Consider the following 25,823-nt stretch of genomic DNA (forward strand, 5'->3'; position numbering starts at 1 on the left):
TGGGATCTGCAAAAGGAGCCTTATACAAATGGTAATGCGTGTCCGGGACCCTGTAGTATCTATCAGGCTTAGCCGGGGCCGGAGGTAGAGAATCAGGAGCAGTACAAGCATCATTAAATGCATCATCTACAACAGAAAGAACTGGAGGTATGGCTAAAGGCCTATGTTGTGGTAAATGCAGAAAGGTTCTAAGCCTTTTTCTGGAGTCTGAAAAATCCTGGCCCTGCCACTGAAATTGTTCCCTCATAGCATGCAAGGTTTCCCCAAAGGAAAATTCCTCAGGCGGAGAGGCAGAAAGGATGGACTCTTCAGCATCAGTCTTCATAAAGGGAGAAAGGAGCCTCTGGAGGGTCTGTACCATCTGAATCATCAGAGGAATCATCTGTAGAAAGAGGCTGAGGGGGCTCTGCTCTAGGCCTCTTCTCTGGAGGAGGCTGAGAGGCCCTGTCTGGTTGAGGTTGGGATCCCCGGATTAAAGAAATGAGATCCTCTGCTAAACTAAGCATTTGTGAACTAGAGCTAGGCCTGTGAGAGGGGGGCTTAGCAGGCACAGTTTTAGTAGATTTAGCTGCTTTAGCCCTGGCAAAGGCCTTAATGGACATGGCTGCAGTTGGCCTAGCAGCTCCACGTGCAGGGGTTGAAATATCCAAGGGAATAGTGTCCGATAATTCCTGAGAAACTGCAACAGCAGGTGGGATTTCAGAGGCCGATTCCACCAGGTTGGAAGAGGCCTCGGTAGAAGGTAAGTTTTCGGCTGAAGGAAGAACCGCTTGCTCGGTTTCAGCCGAAACAGAGACACTCGCGGTTGGCTTAACCACGGTTTCGGCCAAAACCGCGGACCGCGAGTGTCGGTCCTTTTCCTTGCGCTTTTTAGACATTTGCGTAGTCGGAGGATCCGACGGCATAATATAAGCGAAATCGGAGCCGAAAAACTCCTCAGCAAATTCAGACCGACGTCTAAGCGTCCGCCGGTTAAAAGAAGCACAGGCTAGACAAGCTGCTACGTCGTGGTCTGGGCCTAAACAGAGTAAGCAGTAAGAGTGGAAATCTTTATGAGGTATTTGTTTCCCACAAGTTAAACAGTTATTCACTTTTTCTGACATCGGCTGAGGCAAGAAAGAGTCCCCAACGGGGTACTTAGCTTTTTAGAAGTCTTCGAAGTAGTATTCGGTAGTAGTAATCTCTGGTTCTGACCGACCGGCACTTGCGAACAGCTTCTGCTTCGGGCACCACGCGGCAAGAAAGACTGAGGAAGATGGCGTCGGCTGATGCCTTTATACCCGAATAACTGCAGCTATGACGTCGGGTGAAGTGCGACACAAGCCGAGGCCAGACCCAGACTTTGGAATCCAGCCGACCGAAGGGCTGCCTGACGACAGGACAACCCCATTTGTAAGGACTGCAGATGCATCCTTGAAGGACATCCTGTGAGTACCTTGAGATTGTGGCCTAGGTGGTCTCCTGTTCCTGGATTTGGACTGAGAAGGCCTGAAAGAGCCAGGAAAAGACCAATTCTTAGTAGGTCAATGCCTACTAAATTTGAGAGGCTGTACTTGCCAGAAATCTTTAACAGTTTGCATAGATTTAGCTTTTTCCTCCATCTTTTTAAGTACTTCTTCTGTTTTGTTGCGAAACAGGCGGTCTTGGTTTAAGGGAGCATTCAGTAATTTGGCTTTAACATGATCTGGCAAAGTTTGCTCCTTAAGCCAAGCATGCCATCTAAGAACAGACCCAGTAACAGCAGCCCTACAAGATGCCTCTAAGGAGTCAAAACCACATTGCAAAGTATGCTTACCAACTTAGGTTCATAGATTAGTACTAGGCTAAGTGCCCTTGTGGGCCATTTTAAGCCTAGCCAATTAACCCATGTGAGAATCAAACCCTGCACCTTGTGTCTGTAAGGTAAATACCTTAACCATTATGCCTACCTACCACCTTGTTCAGCAGAATGCAATAAATCCTATAATTCTTTATTTTCAGCACAGGCAGGAATCATCAATTTCTGTTAAAGTAATCCAATAATATGCTGCTGTTACTTAACATATGAAACTGGCAGTTTAAGGTCCTAATGGCCAAAGTACCAGATGTGTATACCTTCTTACCCAATCAGTCCAGGGCCCTGAAACCTATCAGAGGGGGTAGGGTTTTTGGCAGTAGTAGCCTTAATGCCTCTGGGTCCCTGTGAAATGGTCTCTGGGTCTGCAGTAGGATTCTTAGAGAGGAACTTGAGAGTGTCAGGTACTTGAATACCTATCAGATTTCCTGGGAGCCGGAGGTAAGGTGTCTAGGGCCAGGCTAGATTCCAAGAAGGCATCTACACTGTCCAGTACAAGAGGGATAGCTACAGTTCTGTGTTGAGGCAGGAGTAAGAATTCCCCAAGCCTCTTTTTGGAGTCAGGAGTAATCCTAGCTTCCACAGCGGAAATGCTCCCCAACAGTGTGCTAAGTTTCAACAAAAGAGAAATCTTCTGGAGGGGAAGCCAAGGGAATGTAGTCCTCTGCATCAGAACCCTCATAGATAGATAAGGACAAATCCTAGTCATCAGAAGAAACAGAAAAGTACAGTTTTGTACCTACCATAAATGTACATGTTCGAGTGCACATACAGCTGCAGTCATCACACTTGGGTTATCCTGCCGTCAGGCGGGTGGTTATCCTGCCGTCAGGCGGGTCCTCGGTCGGCCGGATTCCAAAGTCTAGGTCCGGCGTCGGTTGTCGTCGCTTCTTCCCCGTCAGTGCGGCAGGGGTATAAAAAAAGAGGCAGCCAACACCATTTTCTTCAGTTTTTCTTGCCCCAGATGTCAGGTGCCCCCAGAAAGGAAGGCAAAACATGATGTCATGCAAACATACATAAGATAAATCAAAAAGTACAGTTTTGTACCTACCATAAATGTAGATGTCCGATAGATATGCAACTGCAGTCATAACATATGGGTTGTCCTGCCTCAGGCAGCCCTCGGTCGGCCAGATTCCAAAGTCTGGGTCCGACGTCGGCTGATGTCGCATTTCTCTCCGACGTCAGAGCGGCTGGAGTACATAAGCATCAGCCAACGCCATTTTCTTCAGTGTTTCTTGCCCCAGATGCCAGGTGCCCTCCAAGGAAGGCTGAAATCAAATTGGAAGACAAACAGGATTCCAGACAAATAAATGAGCAATAAACAGGTACACCATAACAGATATCCCCAGCTAAGATAAACAGGGATAGGAGTGGACCCTAGGCATAGAGGGGTATGGAGGGAGGGAAAATCCGACTGCAGTTGCATATCTATCGGACATCTACATTTATGGTAGGTACAAAACTGTACTATGTCCTTCAAGAATGCAACTGCAGTCATAACATATGGGTAGAAAACCATAGCTTAGCTGGGGGAGGAGGAATGCTCTAGGAAAAAGATGGTGTGGCAATCAAACCCTGCAGGACTGCCGAAGCAAAGCCTGATCTGGAGTATAGAGGGAGATTGTAGTGTTTGGAGAATGTATGCACGGAGCTCCATGTAGCAGCTTCTAGAATGTCCTTGGTAGGCACCCCTCTTAAGAATGCTGTAGAGGTGGCTGTAGCTGTGGTGGAATATGGTCTGACATTGGCTGGAACAGTCTTTCCATGAAAGGAATAACAGAATCTGATGCAATGTCCAATCCATTTTGAAATAGTCTGTTTTGAAATTGCTTTTCCTTGGACTGCAGGGGCGTAAGCTACAAACAGTTGGTCAGACTTTCTACTGGTCTTGGTTCTGTCCAGGTAGTATCGAAGTTGTCTGTGAATGTCCAAGGTATGTAACAGTCTTTCCCCCTTATTCTCAGGATTGGGGAAGAAAGCAGGCAGATGAATAGCTTGATTTAAAGAAACTCTAGATACCACCTTTGGCATAAAAGTAGGGTCGGTCCTTAATGAAACCCTGTCTCTGTGGAAAATTATGAACGGTGGTATTGCCATTGGGGCCTGTAGTTCCGAAACCCTTCTTGCTGAGGTAATTGCCAACAGGAAAGCTGTCTTCCATGAGAGAAATTGCAAGTCAACTGAAGCTGCTGGCTCAAATGGAGGTGGAGTCAGTTTTTCTAGGACAAAACTGAGGTCCCAGGCTGGCACTGGAGCCTTTCTTGGTGGCTTAATGTTCTTGATTCCCCTGAGGAATTGCCTTAGCAAAGGATGTGAAAAGACAGGCGGATCAGTGTTATATCTAGCTGAAATAGCTGATGCATGTATCTTTATGGAAGAATATGAGAGACCATTCTTTAGCATATCTGCCAAATATTCCAGGATGAGTGGGATGTTCAATAATGATGTATCATGTCCCTTGCTGGTATTCCAAATGCTGAATCTCTTCCATTTTGCTAAGTAAACCTTTCTGGTGGATGGTCTGCGAGCCTCTGTTAGTATCCGCTGAACTTCCTTGGAGAGAGATAGGTTGAGGTTATTCATGGATCTCCCAGGCTGTTAGCTGCAGTGTCTGAAGGTTTGGACGCACTGTTTTGAAGTTGTGTTGAGTCAAAAGTAGAGGCCATTGGGGAAGGACCCACTTCTTGGTGTGACATATGCTCCGTAGTAGTGGATACCAGTGTTGTCTTGGCCAGTCCGGAGCTATTAGGATCCCCTTGGGTCTCTCTGCTTTGATCTTTAGTAATACTGAGGTCATCAGTGGCAGAGGTGGGAATGCATAGATTTGTAGGAAGTTCCAGTTGAATGAGAGAGCATCTATTTTCCAAGCTTGTGGATGGTATGTCCTCGAGCAGAATTTTTGTAGATTATGGTTGAGGTGAGTGGCAAATAGGTCTACTTCTGGCCTGCCCCATGTCGAAGTGAGCTGTGTGAAGATCTTCGGATGTAACCTCCACTCGTGTGGATCTGTGAAATTCCTGCTTAGGCTGTCCGCCAGCACATTGTCTTTGCCTGGAACAAACTGGGATTGTAACTGAATGTTTAGGCTCAGTGATCTTTCCCAAAGATGCATTGTCAGTCTGCAAAGGGGGTAAGAATGGGTGCCCCCTTGCTTGTTTATATACCACATCACAGTGGTGTTGTCTGTCCGTATCAGTAAATGGCCTTGCTGAAGTTGGTGTTGAAAGGCCTCGATGGCATGCATTACTGCCAGCATTTCCTTTTGGTTTATGTGCAGATGTGTTTCCTTTGGAGACCATTGTCCTTGTATACACCTGCCTTCCATGTGCGCCCCCCATCCAAGGTCTGAGGTGTCTGTGGTCATGGTCTGTGTTATCTGTGGTTTTTTGAATGACATACCTGTGTTTGCCTGGCTTACCGAGGCCCACCATAGGAATTCCTTTTGTAGGCATGGAATGAGCGGTATGGTTGTCTCTAATTTGTTGCTGTGTTGAGACCATAGGCTTTTTAGGTACCATTGAAGCTTTCTCATGTGTAGTCTTGCTAATGGAACCAGGAGAATGCAGGATGCCATGTAACCCAGGACCTGTAGGAATCTCCTTGCAGTCATCTGGGTAAGTTTTGCCAAACCTTTGAAATAATGAGTTAACTTCTCTTGCTTGTCTTCTGTTAGGTAAGCCATTTGAGAGGCTGTGTCTAATTTGGCTCCTAAGAAGATTATTTGCTGGGATGGCTGAAGTCTTGACTTTTGGAAGTTGACTGTGTATCCCAGAGCTTGAAGTAATCATATGACATAGTCCAAGTTTTTTGTCATCATCAATTTGTCGTCCGCTTGTATGAGGCAGTCGTCCAGGTACGGGTAAATATGGATCCCCTGGAGCCTGCAATGAGCAATTACTGAAGCCAGGCATTTTGTGAATACTCTGGGCGCAGTAGATAAGCCAAATGGCAATGCTGAGAATTGATAATGCTCTGGCCCTGCAAGAAATCTGAGGTATCTTCTGCAGCTGTGTCTGATAGGGACATGCAGGTATGCCTCCTTGAGGTCCAGAGTAATCAGCCAAGACCCCTTGCCCAGCATGGGAAGGAGTTGCTGTAGAGTCAGCATTTTGAACTTTGGTACTATGAGAAAGGTGTTTAATGTGGACAAATCCAGTATTGGTCTCCATTGAGATTCTTTTCTTGGAACAAGGAACAGTCTTGAGTAAAACCCCTGGCCTTGTTCTTGTTGTGGAACTCTTTCTATTGCTTTCATCCGAGTCAGCAGAGAGATTTGCTTGATAGCCTCTGCCCTCTGGTTTTGTGGTAGGTTTGGCATGCCTTGATTTCTTGGCAAGGTATGAAAATGGAACCTGTAACCTCGGTCTATAATGTCCAAAATCCATTTGTCCTTTGTCAATCGGTGCCAATTGTCTGCAAACAGAGATAATTTCCCGCCCAAGGGAGCTTCTATTTGTTCCCTGGTAGGCGGAAGTAGAGGAAAGTCATTGAGATTGCGGCTGTGGGGCAGGTGAAACCCCTGTGTCACTTCTTTGGTTTGCTGGCTGCCATTGTCGTCCCCTGTAAGGACCTCTGTATTGTCCTCTTCCTCGTCCACGTCTGTTTTTACCCCTTTGAAATTTTTTAGGATTAGGAAAGGACCAGTTTTTTGAAGGCCAATTCCTACTGAATCTGGGGGGTTGAACCTGGAGGAAATCTTTCAACGTCTGAACTGATTTTGCTTTTTCCTCGATGGACTTGAACACATACTTAGCATTAGCACCAAAAAGCTTGTTCTTTTCCAAAGGTGCATCCAGAAGTTTTGCCTTTACATGATCTGGTAGAGGTTGATCTTTTAACCATGCATGTCTACGAATGACTGCCCCTGTCATAGCTGCCCTACATGAAGCTTCCAGTGCATCATATCCACACTGCAGGAAGTGATTGCTTACTTGCTGAGAGTTATGTACAGCTTCCTGCAAAGACTTCCTGTCTAAAGGATCAGGAGAGGCCAATGTTTTCTGTAAATCTTCTAACAGGAAATCCTGATATTGTAACATATGAAAAAGGCAATTCAAAGCTCTCATAGATAAAGTAGTGGAGGTGTAAACCTTTTACCCCATCTCTAATGACCTAGCTTCCTGTTGGAGGGCAAAGGATTTTTAGAGGTGGAAGCTGAAACACCTTTAGGTCCCTGAGAAATAGTTTCCAAATCAGCAGTATGGGCCCTGAATAAATGGGAATGTGTTTCTGGGACCCTGTAATACCTGTCTGGCTTGGCTGGAGCAGGAGGAAGAGAGTCAGGGGTAACACTAGAGTCAGAATATAAATCATCCAAAACATCAAGCACAGGAGGAATAGCTAAGGGCCTGTGCTGGGGCTTTTTAAGGAAGGTTCGAAGGCGCTTTCTGGAATCAGAATCTTCCTGGCCTTGCCACTTGAAATGTTCCCTCATGGTATGCACAACTTCCCCAAAAGAAATATCCTCAGGAGGGAAGGCCGAGGGGATGGAATCCTCTGCATCAGAGTCCTCATAGGTTTGGAAGAGCTCTTCCTGGCCATCAGAGTGGACAGAGTCCTCAGAATCTTCATCTGAAGGAATAGGGTCAGAGGGTTCAACCCAGGGCCTTTTATCAGAAGGAGGCTGGGATCCTCTCTCAGGATGGGCCTGTGAACCTCTAATCATAGAAATTAAGTCAGCAGCCATAGTCATAATTTGTGTCTCTGGAGTAGGCTGAGGCAAGGCTTTAGCAGAAAGATGCTTGGTCTTGCTGGCTGCCTTAGCCCTAGCGTAGGCCTTAATAGACATGGCCATAGGAGGCCTGGCAGCTCCATGTGCAGGAGTGACCTTATCTACAGCAATGGTCTCGGGCATTTCCTCGGTTTCGGTATCCGGAGGAAAATCAATAACTGGCGGAGTGATATCCGGAATCGGAGTCGTCGGTAATGCGGTGTCTTCGGTTTGGAGTGGTGGAATAACCTTCTCAGAAGGAACCGAAGCACTCGCGGTAGGTTTAGGCGTGGAGTCGGTGGTAGACGCGGGCCGAGGATGTCGGTCCCGGTCTTTTTGTTTCTTGGGAGTTTGCGATGTCGGAAGCTGATGACATTGTATAGGCATATTTTTCGCCGAAAAAATCTTCAGCGAACTCCGCCCGGCGCCTGAGAGTGCGCTTGTTGAAGCGAACACAGGCTACACAGGCCGAGACATCGTGGTCTGGGCCAAGGCAAGGTAGACAGTAAGAGTGGAAATCCTTATGAGGTATTTGTTTACCACAAGAAAGACAATTGTTAACTTTTTCAGTAATTTCTGACATCGGCTGAGGCAAGAAAAGGTCCCCAACGGGGTACTTAGCTTTTTTGATGACTTCGGAATTTCGGTCTCCTCGCCAAGAGTGGCGTCGGTATCTGCAGTGGGAATGGAGACAGAGGATCCTGCAGCCTCGGGTACTGAAATAGACGGTAAAATAGTTTCATCGGTAGTCAGGGGCTGAGTAGGCGCCTCGCTGAGAACCGGAGAACCAGTAGTCGGCCTAAGCGTGATCTCAGTACTCTGTGAAGGCCTCGGATGTCTATCCTTATCCTTGCATTTTTTGCCTAAAACTGGCGTTGGTGCATCCGACAACATGATATAATTAAATTTTTTGCCAAAATAATGAAGGGCGAACTCCGCCCGGTGCTCAACAGTGCGCTCGTTAAACCTAGCACAAAAATGGCAGGCCGAGCCGTCATGGTCTAGCCCTAAGCAAGGTATACAGTAAGAGTGAAAATCCTTATGCGGTATTTGCTTCCCACAAGAAATGCAATTATTAACTTGGTATGAGGCAAGAAAAGTTTCCCCAACGGGGTACTTAGCTTTAAAGATGACTTCGGCTGAAATACTGTTCGTAAATCTCAGGAGCTGGCCGACCGGCACTTGCAAACTATTTCTGCTTCGGGCACCGCGCGGCAAGAAAGACTGAAGAAAATGGCGTATTGCCTCTTTATACCCCTGCCGCACTGACGTCGGGGAAGAAGCGACGACAACCGACGCCGGACCTAGACTTTGGAATTCGGCCAACCGAGGACCCGCCTGACGGCAGGATAACCCAAGTGTGATGACTGCAGCTGTATGAACGATGAACATTTTCAAAATCCTGATCAAAGAATCAGGAGAATCAGTTCTAGGTCTCTTAGAGGGAGAAGGGTGGCTTCCCCTAATTAGAGTAATAAGGTCTTCAGCCATTCTTATTTGTTTTTTTAGGCATATGGGCCTGACCATGTGGTTTGGATGTCGGTTTGCTAGGCGTGGATAGAGGTTTAGGCCTTGAAGATGGCGTCGGTTTGATATGCAAGTCAGTAGGCCTGAATACACCCTCAGAAGCCGGTGCCTGCACAGCGGCTCCGGTCCCATCCAAGGTAGAGACATCCACAGGTTCCATAGTCGAAGCAGCATCTCGTGGCATATCGGACTCCGAAAAGGTCTCTGTAGAGGCCTGCGAATCTGAAGCTGCGGGTATAAGGGGCTGCGAAAGCACCACACTGAGAACCGGCGAACTGGCGACTAGCTTAATGGAAGTGTCGTTGGCAGCTGTGGACCTATGCGGCATGTCTCTGTCTTTACGTTTTTTTTTCGGAATGTCGGTAGTCGGCTGGCTTACCGAAGCCATTTCTGGATAATTAAACAGAGTACCAAAGTAGTTAGATGCGAAAATTAACCGAAGATAAATAGTAAGAGGATTGAATAAGGCACAAAACAGACAGCGAGGGACGTCGTGGTCTGGGCCTAAGCAAGGAATGCAGTACGAATGAAAATCTTTGAGGTATTTGCTTTCCACAAATACGATTGTTAACTTTTACTGAAATCTGTTTGGAGCAAGAAAAAGGATCCCCAACGGGGTACTTAGCTTTTTGAAGACTTTGGTTCTGAAACTTGAAAACGAAAATTTCAGGAGTGTGCACTTGCGAATGCTTCTGCTTCGGGCACTGCACGGCAAGAAGAGACAGATGTAATGGCGTTGGCTGCATGCTTTATACCAGACTGCCTGACGTCATGGAAGAAGAGACAGCAATATGTTGCAGGACCCAAAACTTTGATCATCAGGCCGGCTGAGGGCTACTTGCAAGCAGATAACCCAAATGTAATGACTGCAACAGTGAAACACGAAGATCATCAGTAAGTTCTGTGCAACTAGGGCAAAACAGCCAAGTTGATGGTCAGATAGAAAAGTACACAAGGAGGGGAAGAGAATTACTTCAAATGAGTTTTCTACAAGTGCAAATAGACAGAAAATAAAATGTATGATGGTACATTTTCAATATAATGCATATAGTTACAAAAAGCTTCAAAGAAGACCAAAGCAGCCTTCAGTAATTATATATTGGTGTGTCTGCCTTAATGTAGTTGTGCAAAATAATCTCAATTTATAAAACCTAATTATTACTAATTTTCCACACTACGTTAGCCTTCTAGTTTAACTACTAAACAGCACACTAGACCTGTGCAAAAAGCAGGATAGCACTATTTACTCTTATTAGGCATTCTGCCTATTCTAACATCACTCCTTGCCTAGCAGATGACTGCCTACAACACAACCCTGGGAATGTGAAACTAAGCAACAGAAACAGAAGAAATTCATGGCAAACTGCAAGGTAGTTAAACAGTGAAGCAAGTCACTCCTTGCCAATAAGAACAGTAGCTTTTTTTTTTTTTTTTTTTTTTTTTTTTTTTAAGGTCTCAGTCCACCTGCTACTGAAGAATCAGCAGGACTGTAACTAGGGCAAGGAAAGAGAAGCGACTGCCACAGCTGCAAACTGTCAGGGTGTGATCTGCAGGTGCCAATGGCGTGGGAGTACAGTACAGGCATTACTTTCTGGAACCACAAGGATATGCCAGCTTCATTAAGAATGTCAATACTAGATTTACAGTCATAGCTGAAGCTTTCAGTGTATGGTGATTAACTACAGCAAGTTGTTTGTTACATTGGTAGTAAGCAGAAAGTACAGTTGTGTACACTTACCATAAATGTAGATGTAGAGTGTTATTCACTGTTGCAGTCATTACATTTGGGTAATCTGCTGGCATGTAGCCCTCAGTCGGCCTGAATAACAAAGTCTTGGGTCCTGCGTTGGTTGCAGTCTCCTCTTCCATGCGGTCAGGTCGTCAGGGGTATAAAACATGCAGCCGACGCCATTTTATTCAGTTTTTCTTGCCCCAAATGGGGAGCAAATATATATATATATATATATATATATATATATATATATATATATATATATATATATATATATATATATATATATATATATATATATATGTACACACACACATATATATATATATATATATATATATATATATATATATATATATATATATATATAAATTAACAGCAATACAAGTACATGCAACATAAACTTTACCTTCATCTAAAAGCAAATACACCACAAAGGCTTTAGAATACAGTGAAGGAAAGAGAAGTTATAGAAAAGGGGGATGGCGGGTGGGTAACCCAGACTGCAACAGTGAATACACTCGAACATCTACATATATGGTAAGTGTACACAACTGTACTATGTTCTTAGTGTTTCACTGTTGCAGTCATTACATTTGGGTAGAATCCCAAAGCTATGGATGGGATGATGGAACTAAATAGCATTAGGAGTGGCTATAAGGTCCTGCAGAACTGCAGTGGCAAAGCCTGCCATGGATTTGGAGAAGAGAGAGGCAAATGATCATGTTTTGTGAAGGTATGAACAGAGCTCCAAGTAGCAGCTTCTAGAATGTCTTTGGTTGGAACTCCTCTGAGAAAGGCTGCTGAGGTAGAGGCAGCCCTGGTGGAATGCGACCCGACTCCCTTGGGCACTGGTTTACCATGGTGCAAGTAGCAGAAACAAATGCAGTGGCTTATACACTTAGAAATAGTCTGCTTTGATATAGCCTTCCCCTCTGATCCGGAAGCAAATGCCAACAGTAGTTGTTCAGACTGAGAGATTTGGTCCTGTTTATGTAGAATCTTAGTTGTCTGTGTACATCCAATGAATGCAAAATCCGCTCCCCCTTGTTCTGCGGATTTGGGTAAAATGTTGGCAAGTGAATAGTTTGGTTAAGAGCCACACTGGATACCATCTTAGGCATAAAGGAAGATTGGTCCTGAGGGACACCCTGTCCAGGTAAAATGTAATAAAAGGCTCCACAGCCATGACTGCCTGTAGTTCTGAAACCCTTCTTGCTGAAGTGATTGCAAAAAGGAAAGCTGTTTTCCAAGATAAAAGTTTTATATCTGCAGTAGCTCCTGGTTCAAAAAGGAGGAAGGGTGAGTTTTTCCAGGTGTGTTGGTGATCTTCTGAGAGGCCTTAAATTTTTGGCCCCTCTAAGATGCTGCTTTAGCAGAGGATGAGAAAAGATGGGAAGCTCCGTGTTTTAATGAGCCGAGATGGCAGAGGCATGGATTTTTATTGAAGAAAAAGATAAGCCCTTGTCAAGCATCTCAGTCAAGTATTGTAAAATCTGAGGTATATTTGGTTTTGCTGTGTCCGTTCCTTGTACTTGGTTCCAAGCACAGAATCTCTTTCATTTATCAGCATAAGAATTTCAAGTACTAGGCCTTCTGGCTTCCAAAATGACATCCATCACACATTTACTGAGAGGTGTTGTTTGAATAATTAAATGATCAAACATGCTGCAAGGTTCAGAGTTTGGAGCAGAGTGTGCAGAATTTGATTGTTCTGCTGAGACAGTAGATGAGGTATTTGAGGCAAGTACCTAGGAGGGAGTTGAGACATATTCCTTAGAATTGGGCTAGTCCGGAGCAATTAGAATCATTTTTGGTTTTTCCTGTCCGACCTTTTGTAAGACCTTGGAGAGAAGAGGCAGAGGGGGAAAGGCATAGACTGATGGGTTTCTCCAACTGAAGGATAGGGCATCCACTTTCCATGCTTGTCTGTGATAAGTCCTTGTGCAGAATTTGTCCAGTTGATAATTTTAGGGAGAGGCAAATAGACCTATGTCTGGGCTCCCCCATTTCTGTGTTACCAGGCTGAAGATTAGTGGATCCAGTTTCCACTTGTGCAGGTCCATAAGATTTCTGCTTAGGTAGTCTGTCAGAGTATTTTGTTTTCCTGGCAGGAATTAAGTTTGAAGATGTACTTGGTAAGTCAAGGCTGTGTTCCACAATGCTATGGCTAGTCTGCAAAGGGGGTAGGAATGTGTACCCCCCTGCTTATGTACCACATAACCGTGGTGCTGTCAGTCTTCATCAGTAGGTGTCCTGGATGAAGTAAGTCCTTGAAGGCTGTCAGAGCATTCTGAACAGCTAGCATCTCTTTCTGGTTGATATGCAGATGCATTCGTTTTGGGGTCCATAGGCCCTGAATGCATCTCCCCACCAGGTGGGCCCCCCAAGCATAGTCTGATGCGTCTGTAGTTAGAGTTTGGGTGGCAGGGGGTAGAGTGAATGACGGTCCCTTGTTTTGGAGACGTGTCTCTGCCCACCAAAGAAACTCCTGCTGTAGGCACGGAATGAGAGGAATCATTGTTTCCAGACTGTGACAATGCTGACTCCATAAACTTTTTAGGTACCATTGAAGTTTCCTCATATGCAGTCTTGCATAAGGAATTCGTAAAATGCAGGATGCCATGAACCCCAAAGCCTACAGATTTTGTCTTGCAGAAAACGTTTTTTGTTGCCATCTGTTTGAAGTATGTTGTCACTTGTCTTTGTTTGTCTGGCGTAAGTAAGCCATCTGGGCAGTTGTACTCAAGCTTGCACCCAGGAATGTAATTATTTGAGAGGGTACCAGTTGTGATTTCTTTTCACTTATTGTGTACCCTAGGCATGTTAGAAGCCTTTTTACAAACGCCAGATGCTGAAGAAGAATGTCCTTGTTCTCTGCTTGAATGAGACGGTCCAGGTAAGGATACATTTGTATGCTTCTTTGTCTGCAAAATGCAATTACTGGTGCCAGGCACTTTGTAAAGACCCTGGGCACAGTAGATAAGCCAAAGGGCAGTGCAGAGAATTGGTAATGCAAAAAACCTGCCTTGAAACGGAGGTGTCTTTTGCACGATTCCCTTACTGGGATATGCAGGTATGCCTCAAGTCTAGAGTCACTAACCAAGCATTCCTGCCCAGCATAGGCAGTAGCTGTTGTAAAGTTAGCATTTTGAATTTTGGAATGTCCAGAAATGTGTTCAAAATCGATAAGTCCAGTATTGGACGCCAGGCATGGTCTTTTCTGGGTACCAGGAACAGTCTTGAATAAAAACCTTGTCCTTTTTCCTGCTCAGGTACTGGTTGAATAGCCCCCATATCCATGAGGGACGCAACTTGTTTGAGCCTCTGCCCATTGATTTTGTGGCAGATCTGGCCAAACGTTCAGAATTAGCAAAGTATGGAAATGAAATTTTTAACCCTGGGATACTATTTTTAATACCCACTTGTCCTGGGTAATTAACTGCCAATTTTGAGCATGAAGTGCTAATTTCCCCCCCAAGGGGGTTGCCAAAAGATAACTGCTTGGTGAAGGTAGAGGGAAGTCATGGAGACTGCTTACTGTAGGGTGGTGCTTTGTTTCCTCCAGATTTGGAGGTGGTGGCACCCCATTGCTTTGACCTGTAAGAACCCTGTGATTGGTATCTAGTGCAGTTTTGTGCGCCTGGATTTGCCTTCAGAGGCTCTGTTGAACACAGGAAAGGAACAATTTTTAGTAGGCCAGTGCCTAATGAACCTGGGTGGCTGCACTTGTAAGAAATAGTTTACAGTTTGCATAGATTTAGCTTTGTCTTCCATTTTCTTTAAAACCTCCTTTGCCTCATTACCAAACAGAGTATCATGTTGTAAAGGGGCATCCAACAATTTAGCTTTAACATGATCAGGCAGATTTTGCTCTTTGAGCAAGGCATGCCTTCTAATCACAGATCCAGTAACTGCAGCCCTGCAAGAGGCCTCCAAGGAATCAACCGCATTGCACAGTATGCTTTCCAACCTGTTTTGCTGCATGCAATAATTCCTGTAATTCATTTTCCACACAATCAGAAATCATTATTTTCTATTTCAATAAGCCCACAACATACTGTTGATATTTAAGCATATGAAACTGGCAGTTTAAGGCCCTAATTGCCAAGGTTGCAGACGTATAAAACTTCTTTCCCCATCTATCCAGCAGCCTGGAATCTCTATCAGAGGGGGTAGGATTTTTAGCTGTAGAGGCGTTTACACCTTTGGGACCCTGTGAGATAGTCTCAGGATCAGCAGCAGGATTTTTGAACAGAAATTTGTGGGAGTCGGGAACCCTGTAATATCTGTCCGGCTTACTAGGAGTCGGAGGAAGGGAATCAGGAGCCATGCTTGATTCCGAACACACATCAACAATGTCTAATACAGGAGGTAAAGCCAAAGGCCTAGGCTGAAAAAGAAAATCCCTAAGCCTCTTTTGATTCAGAGAAATCCTGACTCTCCCAATGAAAATGTTCCCTTAAAGTATGCAAGGTTTCTCCAAAAGAATAATCCTCAGGAGATGCAGAATAATCCATCCCATCTGCATTTGAATCCTCATAGGGAGGAACAGAAAATTCCTGATCAGAAGAGGAATCAGAAGAAATGGAAACCGGATCTGAAGATTCATAATCAGTGTCTTACCTGGGCTTCTTAGTGGAGATGGGAGCCCCTGATCAAGGTAATTAAGTCCTCAGCCATTTTGAACTGTTTTTAAGGCAAAGGGGCCTGGAGCACATAGCTCATGCGTCAGTTTTTTTAAACTTGGATGTTTTTGAAGCTGGCGTCGGTTTTATATAAAAATGTTGAGGCCTGAAAACACCATCAGAAGCCGGTGCCTGCTCATCGGCTCCGGACCCATCCAAGGGAGAGACATCCGTGGGTTCAATACTCTGAGAATCTCACGGCATACCGGACTCCGAATGGGTCTCGGTAGAAGCCTGAGACTCAAAAGTAGCGGGTATCAGGGGCTGCAGAAGTGCCTGAGTACCGGCGACTGGCTTAGGAGAAGCTTAGTCGGTTTTGGACCTCGACGTCTGCCTCTCTTTTTCTTTGCGTTTTTTGTGAACTCCGGTAGTCGGATTGCTAACCAATGACATTTCAGAGTAATTAAATCTAGATACAAAATATTTTGAAGCAAAAATATACCAACACTTAACAGTGCGTTGGTTAAATCTAGCACAAAACAGACAGAAAAGCACGTTATGATCTGGGCCTAGGCAAGGAATACAGTACAAATGAAAATCCTTATGAGGTATTCCCTTCCCACAAGAAATGCAATTATTAACTTTTACTGACATCGGTAAGGAGCAAGAAAAAGTTTCCCCAATGGGGTACTTGGCTTTAGTTGAAGACTTCAGTTCCGAAACTCGAAAGCGAAAATTTCAAGAGTCGGCTGACTGGCATTTGCGAACTGCTTCTGCTTCGGGCACCGCGCAGCAAGAAAGACTGAATACAATGATGTCGGCTGCATGTTTTATACCCCTGATGACCTGACGTCATGGAAGAGGAGATAGCAACCGATGCAGGACCCAAGACTTTGTTATTCAGGCCGACTGAGGGCAACCTGCCAACAGATTACCCAAATGTAATGAATGCAACAGTGAAACACTAAGAATATCAGCTGGGCTTTCAACACTGAAAAAAAAAAAAAAAGTTCTCCCTGTAGTTGAGGGGTACTACAGTTTAGGGAATTGTACAGGGTACCAGATACATCTGCAGTTCTGAGAATCAGAACGGTCAGAGACGCTGGCTAACTGGTTGCAAAAAGAAATCACATGACCAAAAACCTAGTTACTTGGTCACTTACAAAATAATTCTGCACCCTACAAAACGGGGAGGACCGAAACAGAAATAAATGTTATATCTTTCATTAAACCAATGCTGGTTTTAAAATTGACAGCCCTTCACCTATAGATAAAATTTAAAGCACTTTATGAATCTAGCTTCAGCAACTTGCAAGATCCTACCACAGGGCTCCTGTCAATCCAACAGTTTAAGTGACTGCGATACCCATGTTGGCCTAATAAAAGGTTACCACATTAACTCAGTGTTGTATTGTCTTGCTACAGGACAGCACCACAGCAATTACCCCTTTTTTCCCCTGCTGTCCACAGGAGGAAAATCAGGACAACTGCAGTACAGTCTTATGGAGTTGGGGGGGGGGGGGTGTTGCAGGCAATGTACACTTCTCACATGTCCACATATACCACAAATTCTGTGCACAAAGAGCAATTCAATAAAACAAAACACTGGACAGTAGAAACTCCAGCAAGATAGAACAATGAAGTCCAACCCCTGCAAAAACACACAGCCAGCTGCCTACACTAGCTCTGCACCAGACTGATAGCGCTCACCATCACCACTTTCCCTCATGAAGGGTAAGATAAAGACAGCCAATTAAGTAATTCGCATCACAGAAAGTAACAGACTCAGCCAGACAACATCTGTGAAAGAAAGGGGATTCATAAGACAGAAAAATCAGCAGTCTAAAATGGGAGGAAGATGGAGATTAGCAGCTAAAGAGGAAATGAGAGAAGGGTGGAGGAGGAGGTGTGGTAGCTGACCAAACCAAAGGGGAAAAAGGAAGAGTAAACCTATATCATTTAGTTTTCACTCTTGTCACTCTATTCTAACAGCTTCTGTAACAGTTTCTGAACAAACAGTACACCAACGTTGGGGGGAAAAACTAACAGCATAACACTCCGCTCTAAAGACCAAGAGAGTCTTAAAACAGTAAAATCTACCTTTTTCAATTATCAAAAAATCAACTGTCCCAGGCTGAATACCATGCTCCCGAAATGTTCCACTTCAAAGAAAAAAAGAATCCAGAACAGATATGTTACTTTAATAAGGACAATGTACATAAAATAAATAAAACCATTAGTGTATCGTTTATGAAATTCTTGCAGCTCTCACACGCTTGTTTGGTAGATGGACTTCCTTTCTACATTTGTAAACAAAATATCATTACTGACTACTTCTGCTCCAGTCTTGATGCTGATCAGAACAAAAAAGAAAAATATTCTGCATATTAAAAGTGCCTGAGCTTATCTTGGATGCAGGGATTAAACACACAGCTTTAGAAAAAGAATGCACCACCCCAGACAAACATTTGGCATAAAACATAAAATCAAAACTTCAGTCACTAATACTATACCTAAAAACTTGGGACTCAGTAACATACAGTACAAGAGAATGTCAGAAGTACCAACCTTCAGAGTAGGGTACAACTATCAGGGCTCTGTCAATAAAAACAGTGTTGGTTAGATGCTGGGCCACACCAACACTTGCAGCGTCACGGTACTTAATATAGCATACTTTGGAGGAAAATGCAAGAGGAGAATTGCTGCAAGACAAAAATAAGCATCGATTAGTCTGCTTTGCAAAATGTGTCTCAAAACTTTAGTTAACAAAAGCAGGAGTTGCAACAGTTTGTTAGCTGCAACGCTGTTTTCACAGTCTGTCAATCCTACGCAAAAAACTTAACCCAAAAACAATAGTACAAAAAAAAAAAAAAAAAACAAACCACAGGAAAATGTCCATGCACATTTCAGGGAAAATGGACCACTGGACCAATTCCATTTTAAAATACAGAGCAGTCTAAACATATATCAAAAATCTGTTATATTTTCTTACCACATTGAGGATATCCTCCTCAATGTAACTATAGCTGGTATCATCCTCTACTCCCCTCCAGTTTGACAAAAGTTTTTGTTGAAGCTCCCACACACTGGGGAAAATGTGGTCACATGACAAAACAGCACATCTAGTCCCAGTCTCTGCCATTTCACGACGACAGAGGGAATGTGACTCTTGCAACCCAAGCGGGGAAAAGAAAATCTGATAACTATAACATTTACAAGAATATACTACATAAATAAATACACATACTGCTAATTACTAGGTACCCCACAAACAGGTAAACAATGGTAATGAAGCACCAAGGAGCATGGTAAGACAGTGGTTGAGAAATAGCACGTAAGCTCACAAGATGCATCAAGATGATCACTGCAGCTAACACCCAGGATATCTTTCAGTTAATTCTACTAACGGGTACAAACAGTATCGACGGGAAAGACTTACTTAAAAGGTAGCCACCTAATGTAAAAGGGCACCCAAGCAGGTAAAACTTTTAGTTATGTACTTACCATAACTTCGGATGTATGGGATCCATCTCGCCTACATTCATAACTGATGGGTTCGGAGCCGATCCATCGGCTCCGACTCGGCCACTATACAATAGAACGAAGTCTCTAATTGGCTGGGCTACCCCTTATCCCAGAAGGCACCACGCCTGCTTCCCCAGATCTTGTTTGTTCGCTTTCATACCTACATCCAGACACAGAAAACATAACAGCAACTGTAACAAACTAAAGTCCTTCAAGAGAAAGAACTCAGTAGAAGCAACATTTCCTCTAAATCCAATGGGAAGGGGGAAGGAGGGCGGGTACGTATGAATGTAGACGAGATGGATCCCATACATCCGAAGTTATGGTAAGTACATAACTAAAAGATGTAACGGGATCCTCTCGCCTACATTCATAACTGATGGGACAGCATCCCTAGCACCTAACTCCCGGGTGGCTCATTGGAAAACACTCCTGAGAACTGTGGAACCAAAAGAAGCTCTACCTCGAGAAGCCACATCTATCTTGTAATGAGAAATGAAAGTGTGCGGAGAAGTCCAGGTAGCGGCCGCACAGATATCATCTATCGATAACGGAGTGGAATGCTACAGAAGTAGCCATTGCCCTGGTAGAATGAGCCTTGATTGGGAATGGTAGCTCTTTGCCCGACTGTGAATAAATGAAGGAGATGCAATCTTTAATCCATTTGGCTATGGTGGTTTTACCCACCAGTTGACCCAACCTATTTTCTGCAAAGGACACAAACAGCTGATCTGACTTTCGTGTCTGATTGGTCCTACTTAAGTAAAAACGCAGTTGACTATGAACATCCAACTGATGGAAAATGTATTCTGCGTTATTGGAGAATTTGGGAAAAAACACAGGAAGCTCCAAGGATTGTTGAATGCATAAGGGGGATGCTACCTTGGGTAAGAAAGAGGGATTTAACTTGAGAGATACTCTGTCTTTGTGAAAGGTCAAATAAGGAGGACTAGAACAGAGGGCCTGAAGCTCAGACCCGCTTGGCAGAGGTTATTGCCACCAAAAAGGCGGTTTTCCAAGATAGAAATTTCATATCACAAGTAGCTGCTGGTTCAAAAGGGTGGGCAGTTAAAGAAGCTAGAACCATATTCAGGTTCCCAAGGAGGCACAGGATGGGCTATTGGGGGCCGAAGGAGCAATGCCCCTTTAAGGAAAGATTTGCAAAGCCTGTTTGCCATTAAGGAAGGCTCAAAGGAGACATGAAAATTAGAGATAGCCGCCAGTTGAACTTTGATCGTGGAAACTGAAGAGCCCAAATAAAACAAAGAAGCTAGGAATTCTAAAACCTGAAGTACTGGGGCAGTAAGGGAATCTATACCTCATTGCTGGGCCCAAACAGCAAACCTCTTCCACTTGCTGGAATACAGTTTAGTAGTGGAAGGTTTGTGAGAAGAGGACAAAATGTGGATAACGTCTGGAGAAAGAGTCACCTCTGACTAAGGTTGGAAGAGGAGTAACCAGGCGGCCAACCTCAAGGACCTGAGGGATGGATGAGACTGACCCAACTGATGAGTTAACAGGTCGGGCACCAGGTCCAGAAGCCATGGGCCCTCCACTGCATACCTCAGAAGGAAGGGGAACCAAACCGGACGAGGCCAGTGTGGAGCGATCAGAATCATGTCGCTTCCCAGATAAATCACCTTCTGTATCACCTTCGGGAGAAGGGGAACCGGGGGGAAGGCGTAAAGTAGACCGGAGGGCCAACTGTGAGCTAGAGCGTCCCTGGGAATCTGCCCCTGAGAGGGAGTCAGAGTAAAGAACTCCCTGCATTTTGCATTGTGAGGGCTGGCGAACAAGTCGCAACAAGGGAGGCCCCACTTGCCGAAAATGTTTGCAGCCACCCTGTCGTTGAGAGACCACTCGTGGGGCAACAGAAGGGTCCTGCTCAGCCTGTCTGCAATCACATTCGATTTCCCCGGAATGTGCGTTGCCACTAGGAAACACTGGATAGAAATCGCCCAATGCCACACTCTCATGGCCTCTCGGCAAAGAGGGTAGGACCTGGTTCCGCCTTGAACATGATGAAGTGGTTGCAACACCAGTAGCACCGCTCTCATTTCCAGGATATTGATATGTAAGTGTGCTTCGTGAGCCTGCCACGTACCTTGGACAGACCTGTCCAGATAATGCCCCCCCACCCTATCTGGGAGGCGTCCATGGTCACCGTGGCGACAGGAGGCTGAAGGGCAAAGGGTCGCCCCTGGTCCAGGTTGGACCGAAGCAGCCAACAACGTAGGTCCAGACGGCAAATTTCCGTAATCTGGACCAAATGGTCCAAGGGGAGATCCTGAAAAGACCATTGAACCAACAGTAGCCACTGCAGCACCCACATGTGCAGCCTGGCTAAGGGGACTAGAAGAATGGTAGAGGCCATCGTGCCCAATAACTGCAGAATCAATCTGACCTGAACTCGTGATCTGGGTAACAAGGTTTGAACCTGAGACTGCAGGACCCGAATCCTTTCTAATCGGCAAGAATGCCCGCAATTTTCTTGTTTCTAACTCTGCGCCTATAAAGGTAATACGCTGAGACGGCTGCAGCACAGATTTTTTCCAATTGAACGTGATTCCTAGTGAATGACCTAAACTGACTGTGGTCATAAGCGCCCGAACTAATAGATGCTTGGTGGTGGCAGTAAGGAGCCAGTCGTCTAGATAGGGAAACACTTGGAATCCTTGACTTCTCAAGTGAGCTGTCACTACTGCCAGCACTTGGTGAACTCCCTGGGGGCTGTGGTGAGACCAAAGGGCAGAGCTCAGAATTGGAAATGACTGGTTCCCAGGCGGAAGCGTAAGTAACTCCTGGACTCTTGACTTATCAGGATGGGATAGTAAGCATCCTTGAGATCTATGGAGCACATCCAGACATCCTTCTCCAATAACGGGAGAATGGACTGAAGGGTGACCATTCGAAATTTGGATTTCTTTACAAAGCGATTCAATGATTTGAGGTCCAAAATGGGCCTTAAGTCCCCTGTCTTTTTTGGCACCAAAAATAATCTTGAGTAAATTCCTGATCCGATCTGGTCTGCGGGGACAGGCTGGATGACTCCTTTTCTTAGCAGCTTTGAGACCTCGACCACTGCTTGATCCCACTGACTGGGTGGCACATCCGGGATTTTCCTGATAGGAAGAGGGGGTTTTATGAAAGGGATGAAATAGCCTCCGGTTATGGTTCGGAGCACCCACTGATCCTTGGTGATAGATTGCCAAGCCTTTGGGTGTTCCGCAAAACAACCCCCGACTGGCTCCGGAGATTCGCAGTGGGCCACGTCTCAGACACGGGGAGCGTAGGATGGACCACGAAAGGAATCGCGGTCTCCAGAGTTACGGGGGCCCCTGCCGCCTCTGGGGCGACGTCTTCCTGAATTCCCCCCCTCTGCCTCTAGAGGGGGATCACTCGGTGGAGTAGGGAAAAACCTTTGAGATTTCCTGAACCACATTTTCCCACCTCTCTGGGCCTTGGGGTAAGGTCTAGAAGGAGCGGAAAAACGGGCCCCCACGGCAGTCAAGGTCTTGCTCCTGCTCGCACAGAGTCAGTGTGTCCTTCACCTTGGGTCCAAACAGGGAGGACCCATCAAAAGGGGCATCGGTGAAGGAAGACTTAAAAGCCTCCGCAAAGGGACACAAGCGTAACTAGGCGTGTCTTCTAAGAGCCACGCCTGTTCCCGCTGCTCTACTCGCCCCTTCGGCCGCATAGGAGATGAGCCTCATGGACGAGTTGACTATCGAAGACAGGGTAGTCATCTGGGCGCCAACAGTCTGGGCTAATGCCTCAGGAAGGTTACCCGTAAGAGACTCTCCTAACTCTTTGAGGAGGTCCCTTTGGAGCCTGGTGAAATGACAAAGATAATTCAGCGACCGCAGGGTAAAGGCCGCTGAAGAAAGGGTACGCTTCCCATACCTATCCATGCACATGGAATCCTTATTAGGAGGGTGAATAGACGTTGAAGCCTCTGCCACGTCCTGCTGTGTGGCAGATGCCACCACCATCGCATCTACTGCAACTCCTTTGGTCAAAAATTCCTTCTGAGGACGGGCTGAAAGGAACTTGTTAGGCCTGGCAGGCACCGGTTCCACAGAATCAGGGTGTTCCCACACCCTTAGAGAAACTAAATCTAGCAATTCATCGAAGGGTGGACACACCCAGGAGGCGGAGGGCTGGGTCCCAAAAGCCTTGAGGAATACAGACTCCTCCGTGGAAGGGGTTTTGGATTGCCAATCGCCTCTCTGTCTCAGGATCTCAAGGATATCTGAGAATGAAACGTCATCCGAAGACTATATTGGGGACCCCTTCGCATCACTGAGGTCAGTATCTGAAGTGATAGACTCGTCCTGGGAGTCAACGTGCTTCCTCTTGCACAATTTCTTCCTTGGAGGTTCATCCGAAGCAGATTCAGAAGGACCTCCCGGGAGAAGGAAACCCCCCAAGGGGGTATCCTCAGGCCCTGGGGCCCCGCTGTCATGGGAATGAAGCACACCAGAAGCACCAGTTCCCAAGTCTAGGGACGGTGAGGTAGAGACTTGCTGAGCCGGCAAGTACATGGCCAGCGCACTCCTCATGGCCTCAAAAGCAGGACCTCCAGACTCTACGGAGGGTACCGGCTGAGAGACCACGGCGGTACCGGGAATCCCTGCGGCCGATGCTCCGAGGGGAAGACTAGGCACCGAAGCTACCAGTTCCAAAGTGTTCCCCTCGGCCCCGACCGAGGAAGTCCCGGTACCGAACCCTGATGCCGAGGACAGAGTAGGAATGATGGTCAGAACCGAGAGACACCGAGGGAGTCTCGGCTCCGACTGGACGACTCTGCTCTGCTCTACCATCACCGACTCCAACAGCTCCGAGAAGGTTGGAGGAGGAATCAGATGCGTCAAAGTGGGGATCGGCTCCGGAGCTGAGTGGGCTGGAGCAGAGACCATTTTTGCAAAAACCGGGGACTGGAAAAGCCTCTGGATAACTCTGTCCAAATCAGAGTCAGACAACCTGGAAGATTTAGAGGAAATAGATGGGGGCCGAGACTACTACTCTCTCGGCTCCGAAAGACCAGGGGACCAGCTCCGAAACTGCTCCAACACTATCAGCACCGAATCCAGAACCGTATGGACAAGTATCGGTGCCGAAGGAGACTTCGGGGCCGAGGGAGGAGAGTCTGAGCTGCACACCTCCAACGGCTCAGAGAGCAAAGGAGCCGAAGCAGGTGATTCGCCTCTCGATCCCCCAACCTGCGGCTCCGACACCAATGGAGCCAAGGAAAGGGGTATCGAGGCAGACCCTTCCACCTGAGGCTCGAAGCCATTGGAGCCGAGGAAGAAGAGGTCGTCCTGTGCTTCTTGGATGTCGGCTCCGACGGACTGGTCAGAGCAGACGACCTTTTCTTTTTTGAAGCTGGAGAGGAAGGAGAAGCCAAAGCTTCCTCAAAGGAGGGCTTAACAAGGCCCTTAAGGATCAATTTATTTTTACATTCTTGAAGGACCCTAGAGGAAAAAGCATGACACTACATGTTTCCTGCAAATGTTTCGGTCCTAAACAATATACACATACAGCATGGCTATCGGTAATGGACATTTTATAGTTACACTTGGTGCACTTTTTAAACCCAGACTTCTGTTCTTTAGACATCCTGTCACACCACTGTTTTACCACAACGAGACCTTAAGTAGGACACGAGCCCTTCGACTCAAAACGGGACTGACCCGAGATACAGCCCACCAAAAACGGGCAGAAGCCCTCTAATTAACGTATTAAAGTAGAAAAACATACAGTAAGACAATTTCAGCAACCACACAAATAAGGGCAAGGGCCCTCTAACTCAAATGGGCCTTGCCCGGTAACAGAGAAAAAATACAAATATCACAAAAATATATAACAGGAATATTATCTCTTGAGGTGGCACTAGTTTTGATTTATTTTCGTTTACTGTGTACCCTAGGCAAATTAGCAATCTTTGTACAAACACCAGATGCTTAAGTAGAATGTCCTTGCTCTCTGCTTGAATAAGGCAGTCGTCCAAGTAGGGATATATTTGAATTCCTTTTTGTTTGCAAAATGCAATTACTGGTGCCAGGCATTCTGTGAAGACCCTGGGCGCAGTAGATAAGCCAAAGGGCAGTGCAGAGAATTGGTAATGCATTGAACCAGCTATGAATCTGACGTATCTTCTGCAAGATTGTCTGATTGGGACATGCAGGTATGCCTCCTTGAGGTCCAATTTAACTAGCCAAGCCTTCTTGTCCAACATGGGCAGAAGTTGCTGCAGTGTTAACATTTTGAATTTCGGAACATCCAGGAAAGTATTTAGGAATGACAGGTCCAGTATTGGTCTCCAGGCTTTGACCTTTCTGGGTACCAGGAAAAGTCTTGAGTAAAATCCTTGTCCCTGTTCTTGCTGTGGTACTCTTTGAATAGCTCTCATTGTCTATGAGAGTAGAAATTTGTTTTTGTGCCTCTGCCCATTGGTTTTGAGGCAGGTCTGGCATAACTTTTGATTTTGGAAGGGTGTGAAAGTGGAACCTGTAACCCTGAGAAACAATATTCAGTACCCATTTGTCCTGGGTGATCATGTGCCAATTTTCTGAGAAAAAAGTGCTAACTTTCCCCCTAAGGGTGCTGCCAAAAGGTAAGTGCTTGGCATTTGTAGAGGGAAGTCATTGGGACTGTTTCCTATAAGGTTGTGATTTGTCTTCTCCTCCTTTGGGGGCTGAAGCTCCCCATTGTTTAGGTCTGTATGAGTCTTGGGGCTGAGATCTGCCTCTTGGGCGTCTGTATCTGCCTCTTTGTGGCCTGACACCGGAAAGGACCAATTTTGAGAAAGGCAGTTTCTGCTAAATCTAGGTGGCTGAACCTGTAAGAAATCCTTTACTGTCT

General features: G+C 45.7%; 1 protein-coding gene across 1 annotated transcript in view; it reads right to left on the reverse strand.

The window, feature by feature from the left end:
- The window catches only part of SREK1 (splicing regulatory glutamic acid and lysine rich protein 1), a 1,533,788-nt gene that overhangs the window by 1,361,428 nt on the left and 146,537 nt on the right, over positions 1-25,823 (reverse strand). The window contains exon 2 of the mRNA XM_044063648.1: positions 18,003-18,136. Within this exon, the coding sequence (XP_043919583.1) occupies positions 18,003-18,136 (134 nt within the window). The remainder of the gene's footprint in view (positions 1-18,002; positions 18,137-25,823) is intronic.

The sequence above is a fragment of the Protopterus annectens genome, chromosome 2.part1, assembly GCF_019279795.1.
Source record: "Protopterus annectens isolate FY-2018-M chromosome 2.part1, PAN1.0, whole genome shotgun sequence".
In the NCBI taxonomy this organism is placed as follows: Eukaryota; Metazoa; Chordata; order Ceratodontiformes; family Protopteridae; genus Protopterus; species Protopterus annectens.